Raw genomic sequence first — 18,561 nt, forward strand, 5'->3', positions numbered from 1 at the left:
CTGTTACAATCACAGATACCAGAGCAGTTTGGTCCAATAAGAACAGTAGCAGAGGGAAAAGGGGACGTTGTATTAATAGGAACCACCAGAAACTTCGTCCTACAGGGCACGCTGTCAGGAGATTTTTTCCCAATTACCCAGGTAAGCTTAGTTTCCTTACAAGAACACTTTTAAGTGTGTAAGAGCAGCAAATATCCCGCTTAAAGTTAATTTTCATAAATATGCATCTATTTGATTAATTATTACCATACCTTTGGCAATAAGAATCATTGTAAATATGTATGTATCTAAAGCTAACATATTTTTGGAATGTTTTAATATATAGTTTTGTCATTATAATACTGTTTAAACATATTTACTTTTGATGACCTGTCCTTCATGTCTGACAACATCTCTGCTTGCTTAGGGTCACACTGATGAGCTCTGGGGACTTGCAGTCCATTCCTCTAAGCCTCAGTTCTTCACGTGTGGACATGACAAACACATTACACTCTGGGATGCAACCACTCACCATCCTATCTGGGACAAGATTATAGAGGTATAAATCTATTGAATACAGCTCTTCTGTTTTAGAAATTCTCTAGTCATTTTGATTTTTCTTAAAATTATTGTTTAAAAATACCTTAAAATAATAATTTGAGGGGAAAAATCATTTCATGTTAACCTATCTTTGTCATAGAGATCAATGTAAAAGCTTTTCAATGTAGCTATTCTGAGTACAAGTTAGCTTAAAGGCACTGTTTGAACCTCTAGTTTATTCAATTCAATATCTTAGCATTTTCTGTGAAATTATACTTTAAAAAAATTAGGAAATTTTCTTTTCTGGGATGCTGTAGTATTTTAGAAGCTGTGCAGAGAAATCCTGGATCTCAACAATTCTCTGAAAGTTTCTTTAGAGTTGGTAATCCTTTTGAATTAGTCACTTGCATGTAATTAATGAGAATATCCTTTTCACCTAGCCTCTAGGGCTAATAATTACCAATTGCTAAAAATGTCAACAGGTTTATTGAAATAGCTACAATGTGATACTGTTTTAAAATACAGAAGATTAAGGACAAACATTGCCATGAGATGGATCACTGGACTGGGATTTTTGCATACATTTTAAAATTATGTTTTAATGGTATGAGGGGGAAAAAAAAGCTATACTGGTATTTTCTGCTATAACCTGAAAAGTTCTTTGTAACTGGACAAGTATTAGAAAGAAAATACCTTGTTTTTAGGTGTATGTTGAAATTGCAAGATAAACACTAGAGTTTTAAGAAGTAAAATGTTTTAAAATTGCACATCCAAATAAAAAAAACAGTTCATGCCCTTAATCTCCCACTGAGCTGCAGCTTGGCAGGTTCTGGGAAAAGGTATTGATGTGTGTAGGAGTTGGGCTTTACCCCTCCTGCTAAGTGCCACACATCTTTGTTGAATAAGGGACTTGCTTGTCCTTCAGACTGCAGGTAAACTGCAGCTTTGATGCTTAATTGTAAGGTCAGCTCTGGTTTAAGAAGTCATTTTTATCTTATTTCTTTGTGATTTGTTGAGAAACTGCCATTGCCAATGTTATTGTTATGAAATCACTTGCTAGGTTTTTTTTAGATAGTACAGAAAAGAAAACAGTGGCCTTGTATAGAGGGAAAAGACATTAATTAAATTAATACTTCATTCAGTTAAAAATGCTTTTTTACCCCTCAAGTTTATATTGAAAGAGAAAAACCTACCCCTAAAAATCAACAAGATAGTTTCACCATGTTCCAGAGGCAGATAATTGAATTGTATTTTTGTTATAACTTGATAACTTGGACCAGTAAAAAAGTGTGCTTCTTTCTGAAACATTTCAGGATCCAGCACAGTCTTCAGGTTTTCATCCTTCAGCATCTGTTGTTGCAGTAGGGACACTGACTGGAAGGTAAGAAGTGCAGAGCTACACCTTGGGCACCAACAAACACTGATTTTTCCAGCTCGCATCCAAGTTCATGTTCTGGCTTTGCAGATGTATGCAATGACACATCTTCATTCCCTATTGATTTCTATTCAGTGTCACAGTGTAATTTATTTGTATTGCCTTAGTGCCTAGAAACCATAGGCTTGGGCCAGCACCCTGTGTTTGCTGAGAGTTGCATGAACAAAGAGATGGTTTCTGCCCTGGGAGAGAGGCAGTGTAAGATCAGTGGGAGGAGGACATTTAGAGAGGGGAAGAAGTCCAGGTTAGCTGTGAGACCAGGCATGGGAAATACTGTCACCATACCAGCTACCTAAATGTTAAATCTTTGTGTCCACTGGGAAAAAAGAGAGGCTAAAGGAGGAGTCTGATAGAGTGGGTTAACTTTGCATATGTGGAGGGAAATTTCCTCCAAGGCCTTTAGGGCTACATGGAGGAAATCACATAGGAAAATTTTGTGTTGGAAAATGTAGTAAGTGGTTCATGGTCCCTAATGCAGTGACAACCAGAGGCTTTAAAAAAAATTTAGTGCATGTTCCACTGTGCTAGACATAGTATAAAAATGCACATTAAGAGACTTGTTCTGCATAAAGAGTGTGAGGAATAAACAAGGCAGAGGAAACTGAGGTGCAGGAGAGTATTTTAGACAGCAGGTTGAGCCCTTGGTGACATCAGTGACAGCTGCTGGGTTTATCTGTGGTTGTCTCTCATAGGAGGGACTGCCTTTGCCTGACTTCTCCCTCTCTTTTAATGTCACTTGAGGGCAGACTTGGCTGTTAGGACTGAAAACGGTTCCAGTTCACTGAGAACATATAGGAAGCTTGTAGCTTATGAGGCAAGCTTGTTTCAGATTTTATATCAGCCCTAAATAAAGGACTTGCTTTTGTTACTGAATGTACTTTATTTACTAAGTAAAGTAAAATAAAAGGAGAAGCTTTGAGAGGAATCTTCTCTTTATCGTTAGTAATCTGATGCAATTATTCAATTGCAAATTTTATCTTTGTCCTTTCTACATGTTTCCACAACCTAATTTTTGGTTCGTTAAAAATAATTAATTAAATTGAACTACAAAAAAATAATTAATTCACTTTAAAATTAATCAATTCATCTCTTTTATCAGAAGAGAATGGTCCTGATGCTTGTTTGTGTTTCCCCTTGCTCTAGGATTTAATGCAGGCATCAATTTAAACATCAGCATAGCATAGAGGAAGGTCTTTAAAGGAGAAGGGACATAACAAGCAATGATTACTTTATTCTTATGCATGACATATTAAAACACACTAAAATCTGAAGACTGATAACGGGGTCAATGCCCAAACATTTTTATGATTAAAAAAGATGTGAAAGAAACTATCCTTGTGTTAAAGTAAAAATAGACCAAACTGAGTAGCAGTTGCTGTTTTTCTCTTCTTGGTGTAAGACTTTTGCTATTTTGACAGAAAAAAAGTTGGTCAAGATTACAGTAGATTTAAATTCCTTATGGAATGATTTATTGGCCTCTTTCTGTGTTTACAACAGGTGGTTTGTGTTTGACACAGAAACAAAAGACTTGGTCACTGTACACACAGATGGAAACGAACAGCTGTCTGTAATGCGTTACTCACCAGGTTTGAGAGCATTTATTTACTGGGCAAAACAACGGCGTTGAATTCTTTTATTAAACTAAGGGTTGGTTTGTTTTAATGTTTGCCATAGTGAAATTGAAAATAAGTGAAAGGTGAAACATTGGCAGGACTTTATGGGTGGTTTTGTTTTCCCTCCCTCCCCAACACATTCAATATGGTTTCACTGTGAAGAAGGGAAAAAGACTTAACTCTGCAGGTTGTTGCAGTCGGGTTAGCCCTAAATGGACTATAGCTGCTTCCAGAAATGTTATGTGTCGTTAACAGTAATATTTGTTAGTATAAAATTGCTGTTTTGTAGTCTTGATAGATACATCAATATGCAACTTGGAAAATTAAAAATATAATTTCATTTATTCATTTTTCACTATCAGGGCCTTTAAGAACAGTTCCTCTTGTCTGTGACCTACAAACTTTTCAAAATTAGCCTAAGTTCTTTCTTACAGAAATAATTGCAATTTCACTTTTGTGTTTATAGATGGAAACTTCTTGGCAATAGGTTCCCATGACAACTGTATTTATATATATGGTGTAAGTGAAAATGGAAGAAAGTACACTAGAATTGGCAAATGTTCAGTAAGTAATGTTTTTTCTCCTGATTCAGTATCAATACCCAAAGTGTATTTTGTAGCACTGTATATATACTGTCACATTGTGGCACACTGTTAATGTGCAGTTATTGCAATACTTTTTCTCCTTGTAGGGTCATTCCAGCTTCATTACTCATCTGGATTGGTCTGTTAATTCACAGTATCTTGTGTCTAATTCAGGAGACTATGAAATCTTATACTGTGAGTAAGAATTATATTTAGTTCTTTTTTGCAAAGTTCAGGCAATCTAACACAGATTTAAAATTTAAATGAGACCATATAACTGCCAAGATCAACCTTATGTTTTAATTCATCTGGTGTAATCAGGACTCTATACAATTTGAGAATAAAATTTGTTGTTATGTGGGTTTTATGTAGTTTATGGCTTTTTTTTTCTTTTGTAGGGATCCCCTCTGCTTGTAAACAAGTTGTGAGTGTGGAAACAACTAGGGATATAGAATGGGCCACTTACACCTGTACTTTAGGATTCCATGTTTTTGGTAAGTATATTTCCTCTTACATGCTCTTACCATTCTTCTTATTAACAAACACATGGAATGCAAACTTTTGCTTATGAAACATGACTATTCATAATTCAGGAAAAAATACAGAACTTCTGTTATGCCATTTTTTTTACAATCTGTCTTCTTATTTCAATCCAGAAAGACACTGATTTAATATTTCTGCTAGCTTCATGTACAAATATCATATTACAACATAAGTGGCAGAAAAGGAAAAAAAACCACACACTGCCCTTTCTGTCACAGTAGAGCAGCTTCTCATCATTTTAAATTTAAAGTATCAGTTCTGTGAAATTGTCATGTATTTAGGCAGTTACTGGGTTGAATCCCCTTACCAGAACTGGTTTCATTTGCTCTGATTACTGTGCAAACACAGAATCAATGATAGTCTCCCTCATTAGGAACTTATCATGTATTGTGATACAGTCTGTAGCAATTAAATTGAGTGAAAGAAATTCAAATAGAAAAACCTAACAAAAAATCCAATAGTTTGTTTCTGTGAGACTTCTCTTTTGCCAGTTTTGAAGGATCCACTTTCCCCAGTGTAGTCTGAAGCTTTGTTCTCATTCTACAATATGTACAGAACTGGACAGATGGTTACAAACACTGACTGTGAGAAGCTTCAAGTTCTTGAGTCCTCAGGAGGTAATAGGAAGTCGTGGTAGAAGTTCAGAGAAGAGTCTGGTTTCGTATAAGTGTAAGCCAGGAAAAGTTGCACCCGTGTTTCAAGTAGAATAGATTGCAGTGATGTGTTTGACGCAGCCAGAAAGGGTATGTTTTCAAAGCCTGATGATGCTATGGCAGTAGCAGTATGCTTGGAAAACACGTTAAGATTTTCTATCATTTAGCTGACAAGCAGTGCTTGGATATCACTTGGATATCACAACATGCAGATTTAGTAAAAGCAGGAAATCCTGGAAGATTGGCTGCATGTTGACATAATGTATTTTTCATTTAAGGGATTGAGGCTCTTATGGAACTATTAAAATATTTCTGGGGTTTGAGTACACTTGCACACAGTTAGAGAGCTACAAAGTCTTTGCATTTAGCATCACAGGTTCAGAATTCAGACACTCTGAGATACTAAATACTTTGTGTGAGGGTTCCTTACTTTTTAATTCAGATTCCTGCAAAATACAGTGCTATTAGAATCTGGGGCTGCTTTTGAAAGAAAGTCAGAGGAGAGAGGCACATCACACTTGAGAGGGATTCACCCCATGCCTTGCAACAGATCAGCTTTTTGAGCCAGACCATGGGACAAAATAATCTACCGAGAGGGGAGGAGAGATGACACTGCTAAAGCTGAAGTGTTACAAAACCCAATGCTTTTAAAAATACTTCTTTAATAAAAGACTTACTACAATTTGATGACAAACCCAGTTAGTGCCTACTGCTTTCAGTAGGGAAGGAGTAGTTTGGGAAGTTGAAATAAGTCAGGTGTTTTCAAAGTATTTGAGTGTGATGAGCCTTGTATCTGTAAAAACAACCGGTTAATGTCAGCTTAAGACCATTAGTACTTATTTTTGACACCTCAGAGAGAACAGTCAAAGTACTGAAAAACTGGAGAATGAATGCAATATCTGCAGGATCGTATGTATACCTTCAGAGCCCATATGGAGAGGCTAAAGTGTAAAGTGAGTGGCCAGAAGATACACATAGATTATGAGTTGGAAACCAGTTCATTTTTACTGGAAGTCCATCAGTACTTTGGGGCCCCAGAGCAGCCAGATAGCACAGTCTTCACATGCTGGACACAAAGCAGCAATCACAGCATCCAGGATGTGAGGCTTCTAGTGTATTGATTTTTCCGTAGCTATGGCTGACTGAAACTAGGACTATTTTCTCTCTCTGGTAGAACCACATAAAAATCCCAAACTATGTGCAGCACCTGCAGATGAGCGTAACCAGTGCAGGGGGGAAAAGGAACACTGGTCCGTTGAACACCTGTCTTTGAGCATGAGAACAGATTAGTAATTCTGGAAGTGTTTAGAGATGATTCAATAGAAAGTCAATAGCATGTAAAGAACTCTGCCTGAGGGAGGATGTTTTAGTGATACAAACACATAAATATGAAGGAGCAAAGACTTTAAAACACTTACTGATCTATAAACTCTTTCAAGAGCCATGTGCTGCTGGATACACGAGTAAGGTATCCATTCATAGCACATGCCTAGTTTTGAAAAAAATAGTGTTTGAGGCAAAGAACAGGAGCAGAAGAAATCTAAGATACTGTACAAAGCCTGACAACATTGCAAGCAAAGCAGAGCTCAGACTGGTTGGGTTCAAAACCAGCTAGAACACTGTAAATTGAATATTATGTTTGTTTGAATATATTTATTAATAGCATGCATGATAAATTAGCATGTAAAGTTTGTAGGTGGTGTAAAGCTGCAGGATTAGCAAGTTGTCTTGAGAAACAGAGGAGTGGTATGAACAAAGAAAGGAATTCAATAGGGCCAAAGAGGAGGATTTCCACTAGAATGGCAGAACCCAGTTGTACAAATGCAGAACAGATGAGAGCAGATCTGCACAGAAAGATTAGATTACTCTTGCATACAAACTGAACATGAGTCAAGAGCATTATGCTGTTGTAGAAAAGGCAGATACATTAGTGGGATGTATAATGAAAAGGATGCCATGCAAAATGTGAAACAATCATCTATTTATCAGTATCAGCTTCAGTCACAGCTGGAATGGCTGCTTCTGGTTTTTGCACATTGGACCAACAGATAATGTGCTGACTAGCAAGAATAATTAATTATCCATCTAAATATTGTTCCGTGAGAAGAGACGTAATGAATGAATTTTAGAGAAGAGGAAAAAATAGCATGGCATCAGTCTTCAAATGAGGGAAAGGAAATGGTCTCTTTTTCAGATCTGCAGAGGATGGGAAAAAATAAGGACTTCTTTTTCAGCAAGGGGGATTCAATTTGCATGTTCATAAAAACTGATAGGGAGGCACTGGGATGAATTTTGAAAGAACCAAGAGATTCAAAGAAAAACTCTGCTATTATCCTTTCCCCATTTCAAAATGGCAATCTTGTTTCTTTAACCATTTCCTTCAGGGGCTATTTCCAGCTTGTCATAGTGACCTCTTGGGAAGACTCCTGCCTCTTTTTAGCTAGCATTTGATATTCAAATAGCCTCCTTCTTGTCAAAGAAGATATTTTAAAAAGCTTTTCTGTGTCGCTTTGTTCTGCGTATTCATAATTCCATGAGTAGCAATTACCGTGTTTCTTTGCAGCTTCCATTTCTTTGGAGCTCTTCTACTATCCCTGATCTAGCAACGTAGTGTTTCCACACACACCAGGAAAGTTAACAGCAGTCTACAAAGCAGACTTTGCATTTTATTTACAGCAATCTGTAATTCCTGATAAAGACATGGAATCACCTCCTCTTGGTGAATTGCTGTACAGTGATACAAAGGCTGTGTTTGGGAAGAATCCCAGTGATTGAAGGATAGCTGTTCCCGCGGTGCATGGCAAATGGCCACTGTGGGCTTAGAAGTATCCCAAAGAAGGAGGAACTGGAGTGTGCCTCAGGAGTTCTTAGGGGGGTAGCAACTCTCTCAGTCTGACCTGCAGTAGCCCCAGAGGAGGAGCATGCACTGGTGGGCAGGGCTGCAGGGGCATGCTGCAGAGGACAGGTGACACAGGGATAGATATTGAAAATCAGAGAGCCAAGACATGGCAGGGGTTTTGCCAAGTCATAATGGCAGAACACACAGTATAACTCAAGATGACAGTGGTCTCTGAAAGTTTGGTGCCCTTTATGTTGAGTAGGGATTAGATTAAATCTAAATTAGAAAATCATAACCAAAAAAAGGCTGCAGTACTGCATACGAAATCCTGAAATTTCAGTAACTGGGTGGATTTTAGTAAAATTGCAATTTATTACAGGCAAGTATTCAGAGACATTTAAGATGTGGTGCACAGATTTGGTCTCTGCCTTGTTGACCTTACAGTTTGATTTTAGAACGCTACTTTGTGCAAGAACAGCAAAGAGTACAGTATGTGGGGAAGAAGTACTTACAGTAGAACAGAAGCATTTAAAACCTTATAGTAGGTTCAGTTCCTTTTCAGTAGGTTCAGTTCCTTTTCAAGGGATCTATTAATTAAAAAATAATAATTTTAAACTATATAATGTCTTTTTAATAGACTTTAGACTTTAGTAATATGAAGAAGTTACTTTCGGATCATACTCTAGTCTAAAAAATATACCCATGTAATATGAAAAATGTATGTCAACTTATACATAAGGAGAAGGGAAAATAAAAGCAGTAACTGTTACTTTTCCACATAACCATATGAAAATTCTTTCAGGCTCAGACACATGACTGTAGTTCAGCAGAATGTGTCTTCTTAGAGTAAAAAACACTTTGCTGACTAGAGGGAATAAAGCATTTTTTAATGTGCTTTATTACCCATTAGGAACTGGACTTTAGCTGGTATGGCAATACACATTCTGACTCAGATGCAGTTATTTTTATAGGTTTTTCTTTTCCTTAAACAATTGCTCCTTTTTTAATATTTTAACAGAAACTTAGGCTGTCACTATTTCCATTATAAAAGCCTTTAATTAGTCCCTCTGTGTTTCAGGTGTATGGCCTGAAGGTTCAGACGGTACAGATATCAACGCTGTCTGTCGATCCCATGGGAGAAAACTGCTGTCAACAGGAGATGACTTTGGCAAAGTACATCTCTTCTCATATCCATGCTCACAGTTTAGGGTAAGGTATTTCCCAAAAATTTACTCCTGTAGTTTGCACAAAAGCATTAAATGTTGTTTTCCTATGAACAAAAACCCCAAACACATCAAAACAGGAAGAATGGGAGTATTTATACATCTAAGGAATTTTTTTAAGGTTGATTGAGACAGCAATTCAATTTAAAAGCTGATTTAATATTAAAGTACTTTGAGAGAATGATGTGATGCCTTGCTTTCATTGTTTCATGAATGTTTTAATGAGATGGTTTTATGACAGTTGCTATTCTCACTAATGTGGTGTTTTCTAGGCTCCAAGCCATGTGTATGGTGGACACAGTAGTCATGTAACTAATGTAGATTTTCTCTGTGAAGACACCCATCTCATCTCCACAGGAGGAAAGGACACAAGTATTATGCAGTGGCGAGTCATTTAAAGGAAACATCAGCACGAACATACACAGTTGAGTCGACCATGCACAGAACTTATGTATAAACTGTATATTTAAAACTTAACAGTATGTTTGCAGTTTAGCCTGGTCACTGTGATTTTTGTTTAAAAAATTCTTACAAACCTCAGGAAAATTAAGCCCTGTGCTGGTTACCTTACTCAGTCTAGTATTTTTTTTTTTTCATTGTGTCACACCTTAAGATTGATTGTTCTCTGTTGTACAATATACAATGCAGTACAAGTTTAATATAAGAAATGTGGCTTGACAGTTTGCAATACAGTGGTATCAGCAGAATGTGACTATCTTAAATGTTTTCTATAAACACTGCTAAACTGGTCACAAAAATGCCTTTCAAAGACTGTATATATGTGCTTATTCGTTTCACTATCTACACTTTGTACTATATATCTACTTATTTAGAAAAATCTATGACAATGTCAAGGTACTGAACTGTTTCTGCTGGAGGCTGATGAATAGATACAAAAAGTATAAACTGCGATGTAAGATGCAAAAATTAGTGTTCTAGACCTGAAAATGTGAATGCTGATAAATTTGAATTCTCTTGGGAACAGCACACCGTGGGTGTCACCCATGAGGAGTTGTGTTCCTTTTCCAATGAATCAGCAGGCTTTGTCCCAATTTGACCTGAATTTCTCAGCAGGGCTTACAGATGCCTGTGTGGTTCAGGTAGTCCATATGAGTTTAATAAAAGATTAAAAATCTTTTTATTTGTATATGAAAAATTTCTTTTTGAAAACAAACCAATAAAGCTTGGCCACATCCCCATTATTGGCTCATATATTTAACTAATATGTATATTAATCAGCATGATGCTATATTGTACATGTATAAGATTTTAGCAGTTCATAACAAATGGTAAGGCCATCTAGCTTTACTTTTTTATGCTTATGGATATTGTATATTTGTATTTTAAGACCAAGTAGACCAAGTCTAAAGATATCTTTTTAAGTGTACCATAAACCTGCAGAGGGTAAAGGAAGACTTGGAAGCCTACATGAAATATTAATGTGTAACTTCTGGCCCCTGTGTTTTGTGCATGGATGGGTATTTATAGTATGAAATAAGATTGTGTTTTGCAATGAAGTAACAGTGGAGGTGGTATAAAATGGTTAAGAAGGCCTTATCAATGTTGATTGTGACTCAGATCGAAATGTATTGTTTACTATGACGAATGTATCTGAAAAATTTTAAAAGAGGAGTTCTAAGTGGACTTGAAAAAGGTAATATTAAAATTTTGCTTGTAACAGACAGTAAATGTTAATTCTCTGAACTCTAAAGCACTGGTTGTTTAGAGTGATTTAAATGAAATTGAATAAATAAATTTTGAAACTTTTTTATTACATCTCCAACCTCCTACACTGAAAGTGCAGGACACCAATAAACATGTATTAAAGTGAATTCTCAGTGCATTCTTCCTGTTTAGTAGTGTGTCTTTGTTTAAGTATGATATAGAGGAGACAGGCTTTTAGTTAACAACACACATTTGTGATTTCTCGATTACAGATGCATTTGAAAATGTTTAGCAGTAAAATCTACATTTTGGGGTACATAATTTTATGTGTGCCCACAACCCTGGGTACATAATGACAATGCATACCTAGAGAGTGAAACTCCAGCTTTGCAGCAGGGAAGGATACACCACATACTCTCACCTACAAACTGCCTTGGTTCTGCCTCCCAGTACACATCTCCTGTTTCTGGGTACTCAGCTGGTGGAATGTTGTTCCATTGCTCAGAGTTATGTTCATGGCAAGAGCTCTTGACAATTTCTGTGTTAGGAACTTTTCCTAAGCAAGACTTTTGAAGGCCATAGTTTCAGGGTGATTTTAACCTGATGTTACCTGGCACTGCCACTGAAGGCAGAGGTCTTGATCCTAGCTGGTTACTCTGATCCCATGCAGCAGCACAAGAGTTATTGTGGCCATAAGCAGAACCCAGCTGGGACACAACAACTAATGCAAACGAAAAACCTGTTTCCTCAGTTTCTGACCTAGCTGTGCAATGTGGAAAAATAAATGTCCAGAGGAGCACTGGAACAACTTTTTTTAATAGTTATGTAATCTCCCTCTTCTTAAAGTGTGTGAAGCTAAGGCACAATACCCTTACCCTTTCTAAGGTTAATGCAGTCATAAGAGTCCATAAGACACAAGTGACAGGTTTTCATTGTGTCTGGGTGCTTGGTTATCCACAATACCTTTTGTTTGTTGATTTTTTTTAATTTGCTTTTGCAAATGGGGTGTTTTCAGGTTTTCTGCTTTTGGAACTGTAGGTGATTTGTCATTACTTGCAGCAGAGAAAACACGAGTTGCAAATTGGCTTGGCTTATTCTCTTTTCATCCTTCTCAAATGGTGCTACTCTTGGGATATAGTAAAGCATTTGTGATCCCTTTCTTCATTTTAAACTGTTATCCTTTAGAAGAAATAGATGAGGAATACTGCAAGTTCATCCCTAGGGTTACTGATCAAAGGGCTTTTCAACAATTCCATCCCATCTGTGCCTCTGCTGATCCTCTGTTTCTAACTTTTGCTGTTAAATGTGTCTTTGTTCCTCTATGAAAACCTGATAAACGTATTAGCTGAATTGGCAAATGGTGGGTAATGTCTTAAGCCAAATATCCGTTTGATGACTGTTAAAGTGATTCTCCTTTCTTTATCCAGGAAACTCTACACAATTTTACTATTGTTATAGCTAAGCTTCAGCTCTCCTCCCTTCCATCCTTGCTCCTTTGTTCTTGCATTTATTTGTTTTCTCGGGAGTGTCCTCTTTTTCACTTAAAAAAAAAAAAGAGAACAAAATAAAATAAAGAAAGAGTTATGCCTGCAGTTTGTGTATTTTATTCTCTCAGAAACACCTGAATTCTTTACCTGACACACTGTCTGCAGCAGCTCTCTTTTCCTGCCCTACCACGGAGTATAAAGCTGGTCTTAAGTCCATGGCTGAAGACAAACCTGGGTTTCTGCTTCTCTCTGTTCCCTCCCCTCATCCTGGCTGCAGCAGGTGCAGTGTTGCTCAGAGAAGAGACTCATCTCTTCATGTCTTTTGTGTATTGCTACTGTCTACCAAGCATTCAGATACTCCCCTTCGACTTCCTTTGGTTTCAATTCCCATTTCTTGCTTTACTTCCCTTCATTTCTAGCATTACTCCTCAGCTTACAGCACTGCGTCCGTGACTGGTGCATGTTGCTGCCCTTACCTGCTCATAAAGCCAGTGGCCCTGTCTACCTTCTGATAGTTTTGGGGCTGTGTTCCTGGTTTCTTACTGTATGTCTGTTCACACTTCTTCTGTGACTTGCACTTTGGGATGTCAGTGAGTGCATCTGCTTTTAGCCCTTTCTCCCTGCCCTGCCACTTCCTTGTGTGGGGACACTGAGGGGACCAGCACTGTCTCATTGTTTCTCGACTGTCTCTGTCTGTGGGCAGCCTGTAATTTGTATCATGTACTTAGATTTCGAAATATTTTTAGGGTAGGGATTTTTTTTCTCTGTTCTGTGGCATTTAGCAATGGGATTTTGGGATCCTATACTCATTCCAACAGTATGACTGTCATAATTGTCCAAAATGACGAGCATGTATTCAGGTAATGCTTCTCTGTTAGGGTATTCAAAGTGATTAGCTACTAAAGTTGATACTATCTATTCTCTTAAGTCTTAAATTATTCAGAAAACAATACAAATGCTTTCAAAATACTTCTCTCTCCCTCTTTTACACACTTATAAAATAAACATAGATTCAATCTGGTTTTTAGGATCATCGCCATTTCCAAGTAGAGACTTTACATTATTTTGCCTCTTCTGCCTGTTGTCATATATTTACTTTACTCAGAAAGGATATTTGTGTGATATCAAAACTACAGCCTTTTTCAACTTAATCCTATATGTACTATTTTAATTATTTCCTGAAAGATGATTATTACATAAATGCTTCTGATAGTGCTTAGTTATGACAGGTTGTTGAAACCTGAGAGGTATTAACAATTTCCAACAGATAAGCTCTACTAAAAACAGTCACTATACTATTTTTTTTTAAAAAAAAAGGGCAAAGGAGGAGATAAATGTAAAAGAAAATAGTTTTTGCAATGCTGGTGAATTAAAAAAACCCTACCATTTCAAATTATTAAAATAAATTCCTTGTGGAGCAAATCAATTTTGTTGAAATGGATTTTTTATGATTGTAATTAATATGGGGTTAGTTAATTCAAGGTCATATTTCCTATGTGAAATATTTGGATGATTTTTATTCTTCAGAAGATTTAATATTAGAGGATACTATTTTTCTTCAAAAATATTCATGTGACAAGAGCTTGCAAGGGCAAACAGCCCCATTTTTGCAAGGGTTGGCATTTTTAATTTCTTCTGGTTCTGCTCAGGGAAGCAGGAAGTCTTTTTGCTCTGTTTTCTACTGGAAATAGGACTGTTGACAGATCACTCAATTGCATCCTCAAAAAATCCTACAGATGGCAAGGAAAATGTCACTTTAATTACTAGTGGAAAGAACAGACTTATGGGAAGCCTAAACTGGAATCTTTTTCTCCCATTGCTGGCCGGGATTCACAGCTGTGCTGGGGTGGTCTGGTCACTGCCATGCAGCTCCAGCTGCAGCAGCCTGCCCTGCACTAGAGATGCCCCAAGCCAGGGCACATTCTCATCCAGAAGATGAGGAGCTGACTCCTGGAGGGAAGGATAGAACTGCTCCCAGATATCTGCTTGTGGATGGAGGCTGCTGGCTACTGGGTGAGTGAGGACATTAGTGGTTCATGCTCTTGCTGGGAGAGATTTATGTTTCTCCTTAGTCATGAACTTCTGCAGCAATTTCATTTTTCTTAATGGAACTACTTTGGCCCCTGAATTCATTAAATAATTGCAGAAGACCAAGTGATAATTTGCATGGAGGTATCAATGGCAGTGCAGCCAAAGCTACCATCTAGCTCTGAGTCTGACAGACCTTATTTGAGTCAGCAGTGACAGCAATGGGCTAATCTTCAAAAGCCACTTCAGAGACCTTTGTCCATCGGGATGGTTCACAGCATTGTGGATCCTCCCATTTCCTGCAAATGTGGAAGTTTAAGAAGGGGCCTTCTTTCCTTCTTTCAATAGGGCCTGTCAATGTCACCTGATGCTGTAGGCACTCCTTTGGATCTCACATTTCATCTGTCTTGTTAAGAAAGCTGGATGTCTTGGACTCAAGTGGTTCCTCCCAACCAACTTCACAGAGGTTTGGCTCCACCATCTTTTGGCTGACTACAGACTACGCCAAAGGAATTTAGACATTTCTGTATGTTTGTCGTGGACATATGTGTTTTTAAAGGCTGCCCCTTTGGGTCTGGTCTGAGGTGCTGAGCTCAGAACCATTGGAATGGTGACCTGCTTTCTGGGTCTCCATGCAACTGAATGCGTTTTTAGAATGAGCTTGTAAGAGATGAACATTTTTAAAATCTGCCCTTTGGAATTACCTAGAATAAGCATGTAGCCAGAGGGAAGCAAATTCATCTGCTCTGTGGATTCTGTCAGTGCTACACGAGCTCCAGTTGCTCCAAATTCCAGGTTGTAGGATAAAGAAATCTCCTTCAGGCTGTTCAGTCATTATGGTTAGAAAGAAAAAATTAAAAAGCCTGGGTGAGTTCTGCAGCCACGTTGGATTATTGTAATTTGCCCTTTCCTTGTTTTACCCTTGCACTGCAGAGATGTGCTGAAGGGGGAACAGTCTGCACAAGCCTGAAGAGAACTCCTCTCTACAAAATCAATTGCCTGGCTGTTCTTTCTGGATTCAGTTTCTCGTTAAGATAAATGTCAACATTTTAGGGTTCCTTCCTCTCTCCCCTGCTCCTTTTCATCAGCTTTCAATGACATTATAACATCAAATTTATGACATCAGTCTAGAACCACAGGGAAAGTTAATACACCAGAGGTTCAAGTATTTTGGCCTTTTTACAGCACCTAAAAAGAGCAGAAGCTGAGCTCTGTCTGAGAGTCTCTGTCTACAGCTCAAACAGTTGGAGAGTGAGCTGACAGGAGGCTCAGCCCAAGTGAAAAGCCCTGTGGCATTTCCTGTATGTGCAGCTCCTGCTCAGCAGAAAATCTGGCCACACGCAGTGCAGCAGCCTGGAGAGCCACGGCTGCCTCTGACCTCCGGAGCACAGCATCACCTCTGTGCCAGCTCCCTCCAGACTAGTTTTGGGTGAGAGGAGAAGTCACCTTTGGCCTTGAACAGGTCCCCAGGGTCTGCCTGCAAGGCAGAGCTCCTCCCTGCTGCCTGGAAGTCTGCAGCTTCCTGCTTCAGCTTCCCTACTGATTGTAAACCCTGCTCTCAGAAGGCATAACAGGAAAAATAAAAGTGCCAGTGAGCTCCTCCCTTTCCAAGAGGAGGCACTATCTCCCTGAAAGCAGAGTTGGACTCCCATCTTCACTGGAGGAAGTGTAATAAAATAGAATTAAAGTGTATCAACAGTCTATTTTTCCTAATTATTCTCTGTCCTTTCCTATATTACTTCTTTCCTTCTTCATTATTTCCTCATTTTTTTCCTTTTCATATAATGTCCTTTTCACTCCTTTTCTTGTAAAAATAAAGATTCCAAACTTATGTAATTCCTTCATTTTTCTGTAGTATCCATTTTCCTCTCCCCTTTAGCACCTGCTGTACTCTTCTGCTACTTGATTCTTTGTTCCACTCTCTTCCCATCCTTTCCTCTTCATCCCAGAACCGGATGAAGCATTGCTAAGGAAATCCAGGTGCAGACAGTGAGTGACCTCACCAGGGCTCCTTTGGGCTGCCACAACAAACCTGAGATGGAGCCTTTGCCAAATGGTGCCAAGGATCATAGGGATGTGGTGATGGCTGAAAACCCAAAATCCAGGACAGAACCTCTCTGAATTCTGGGAATCTTTGAATCTCGCTTTGCACCTGAATTTGGTAATCACATTCTTTCTGCCTCAGCAAGGTCTCTGTGAAACTGTACAATTTCGTCTTTGGCAAAAGTTCTGAGTCATGTTGCTGTCTGAGGAGTAATTCCTTTTAGAAATAAAAGCATACATATATTACTGGATGTGATGTAATGAATTCATAGAATGAATTCCTCTCAAGGGTGACTTTCACAAGGCTAAATCCTCCTTGCTTAGGAAAAGCCTTCCAATAATAAGTGTGTAAAACAAACTATTGTGGACATTTGTTTTCCTTGAAAAGAGGTGGTTTTGTGGACAAGTCCACAGGAAAGTGCCAGAGTTTCAAGAGAAAGCTCTGAGCTGGACAAATTCAATGGGAAAAAATGACCACAAGACTCTTGCTGCACCAGCCTGGACATGGCATGGAGTCTCTGAGAAAAACATTTGGCTGACCTTGAGCTCCTGATGGGAGGATTTTTACAGAGGATGTTGCCCCAGGCTGTGTGACTGCATAAAGAGGGCATCCTCTTCCTTTTCCTCCTCCTCCCCTCCTAACATGAAATCTCTGAAGCAACAAACAGAGCAGGCCCCAGGGCAGTTTTTGCAACAGGACTCAGAGGCATGGCAGCAGATCCATCAGCGTTTGTCTTGCAGGAGATCTCAGCTGGGAAAGATGCAGCCGTAGGGACAGCACTTCTTTTGTGCAGGTCTTCGCTGGGCTTTGCAGGAGAGTTTGCAGTTAGGGACAGGTGCAAAGGGAAGAGGGAAGAACAATGAGCCCAGCAGGATGGAGACCTCCCTGGTGGGTCAGGATTTCCCCTAGGGCAAAGAGCAGGTGAATTAACAAGACTATAGTCAAAAATTATATATCTGTCGATACAAATTACCAGCTTTAAGTCTCTTAGAAGACATGCAGTTCTGATTGCAGTATGTCAGATTTGTCCCAGCAAAACAATTATTACATGGTCCAGTCACATCTTTTTGTCAACACGGTAATGTGGTGGTCAACCAATGAATGTTGATAAGGAAGCCTCGTGGATTCTGATACAAGAAAGATTTTTTAATGCTGTTCTATTTTTGTGCCATTAGTGGCCAGCAAGACAGGCATCTGTCTTTCCTCTCTTGCTTCTTTCTGTAAGAATAAATAAAACAGCAAATATAATTGTCGAGTCTAGTAACCTCACTGCATTTCTGCATTGCTTCTCATGGGCAATTTAGCCTCCCAACCCTTTGCAAGGGTAGATACTGCAGAAGTTTATATCCAGTGAGGTGTTGCAGCTTGCCCAGGGCCTGAGAGTACCTGTGCTCAGGAGGCATTGCTGGTACAGAGTGGTGAGTGGCAGAAGCCAGCCCTGTCCTTACCCAGTGGTTTGCAGTCCCTCGTGGGCAGTGGATTTGTCAGTACTGGGGCATGTGGTGGCTGTGATTTCAGCTCTTTGTGCCTCCTTATGCTGTGCAGCCAAGGTGCACAGATGAAAGTCTTTGCAGAAGACATTTTTGCTTCTATAAAACTAAACATTCTAGTTTTATATCTCAACCATAGTATGATTTATATAAATTTATTTGCCTGTGATTTGTGCCTATATAAACCTATCTTAAGGAAATTATATTTTTTAAAAAGAGATTATCAGTAAAATCACATATGGATTTTCTATTTTAATCAAGTTTTAAATTCTAATATTACCACGAAACTCTGTAGTTTAATGAGTATCCTCCCTGCCTTATGCTGTCTCCCAAATGTCCTGTGAGCTGGTCAGTGACCCACACTCCAAAGGATTAGTCAGATGATAGTAATAAGAAAATAGGTTTTATTTTTGCTCATTATTTCTTCATATGCTTACT

The 18,561-nt window shown here is 38.5% G+C and overlaps 1 protein-coding gene across 7 annotated transcripts in view; it reads left to right on the forward strand.

Moving 5' to 3' along the window:
- EML1 (EMAP like 1) overlaps positions 1–11,241 on the forward strand; it is a 122,605-nt gene extending 111,364 nt beyond the window's left edge. For all 7 annotated transcript variants that reach the window (XM_066188792.1, XM_066188793.1, XM_066188787.1 and 4 more), the window contains 9 exons: positions 16–141; positions 407–538; positions 1,833–1,900; positions 3,452–3,540; positions 4,034–4,131; positions 4,259–4,346; positions 4,550–4,645; positions 9,265–9,395; positions 9,682–11,241. In XM_066188792.1, coding sequence (XP_066044889.1) covers positions 16–141; positions 407–538; positions 1,833–1,900; positions 3,452–3,540; positions 4,034–4,131; positions 4,259–4,346; positions 4,550–4,645; positions 9,265–9,395; positions 9,682–9,807 — 954 coding nt within the window. In that variant the 3' untranslated portion in view covers positions 9,808–11,241. The remainder of the gene's footprint in view (positions 1–15; positions 142–406; positions 539–1,832; positions 1,901–3,451; positions 3,541–4,033; positions 4,132–4,258; positions 4,347–4,549; positions 4,646–9,264; positions 9,396–9,681) is intronic.
- The last annotated feature ends 7,320 nt before the right edge of the window (positions 11,242–18,561 follow it).

The sequence above is a fragment of the Chamaea fasciata genome, unplaced genomic scaffold (genome assembly GCF_029207755.1).
Source record: "Chamaea fasciata isolate MVZ Bird 193981 ecotype frontalis unplaced genomic scaffold, bChaFas1.0.hap1 SCAF_7, whole genome shotgun sequence".
Classification (NCBI taxonomy): Eukaryota; Metazoa; Chordata; class Aves; order Passeriformes; family Sylviidae; genus Chamaea; species Chamaea fasciata.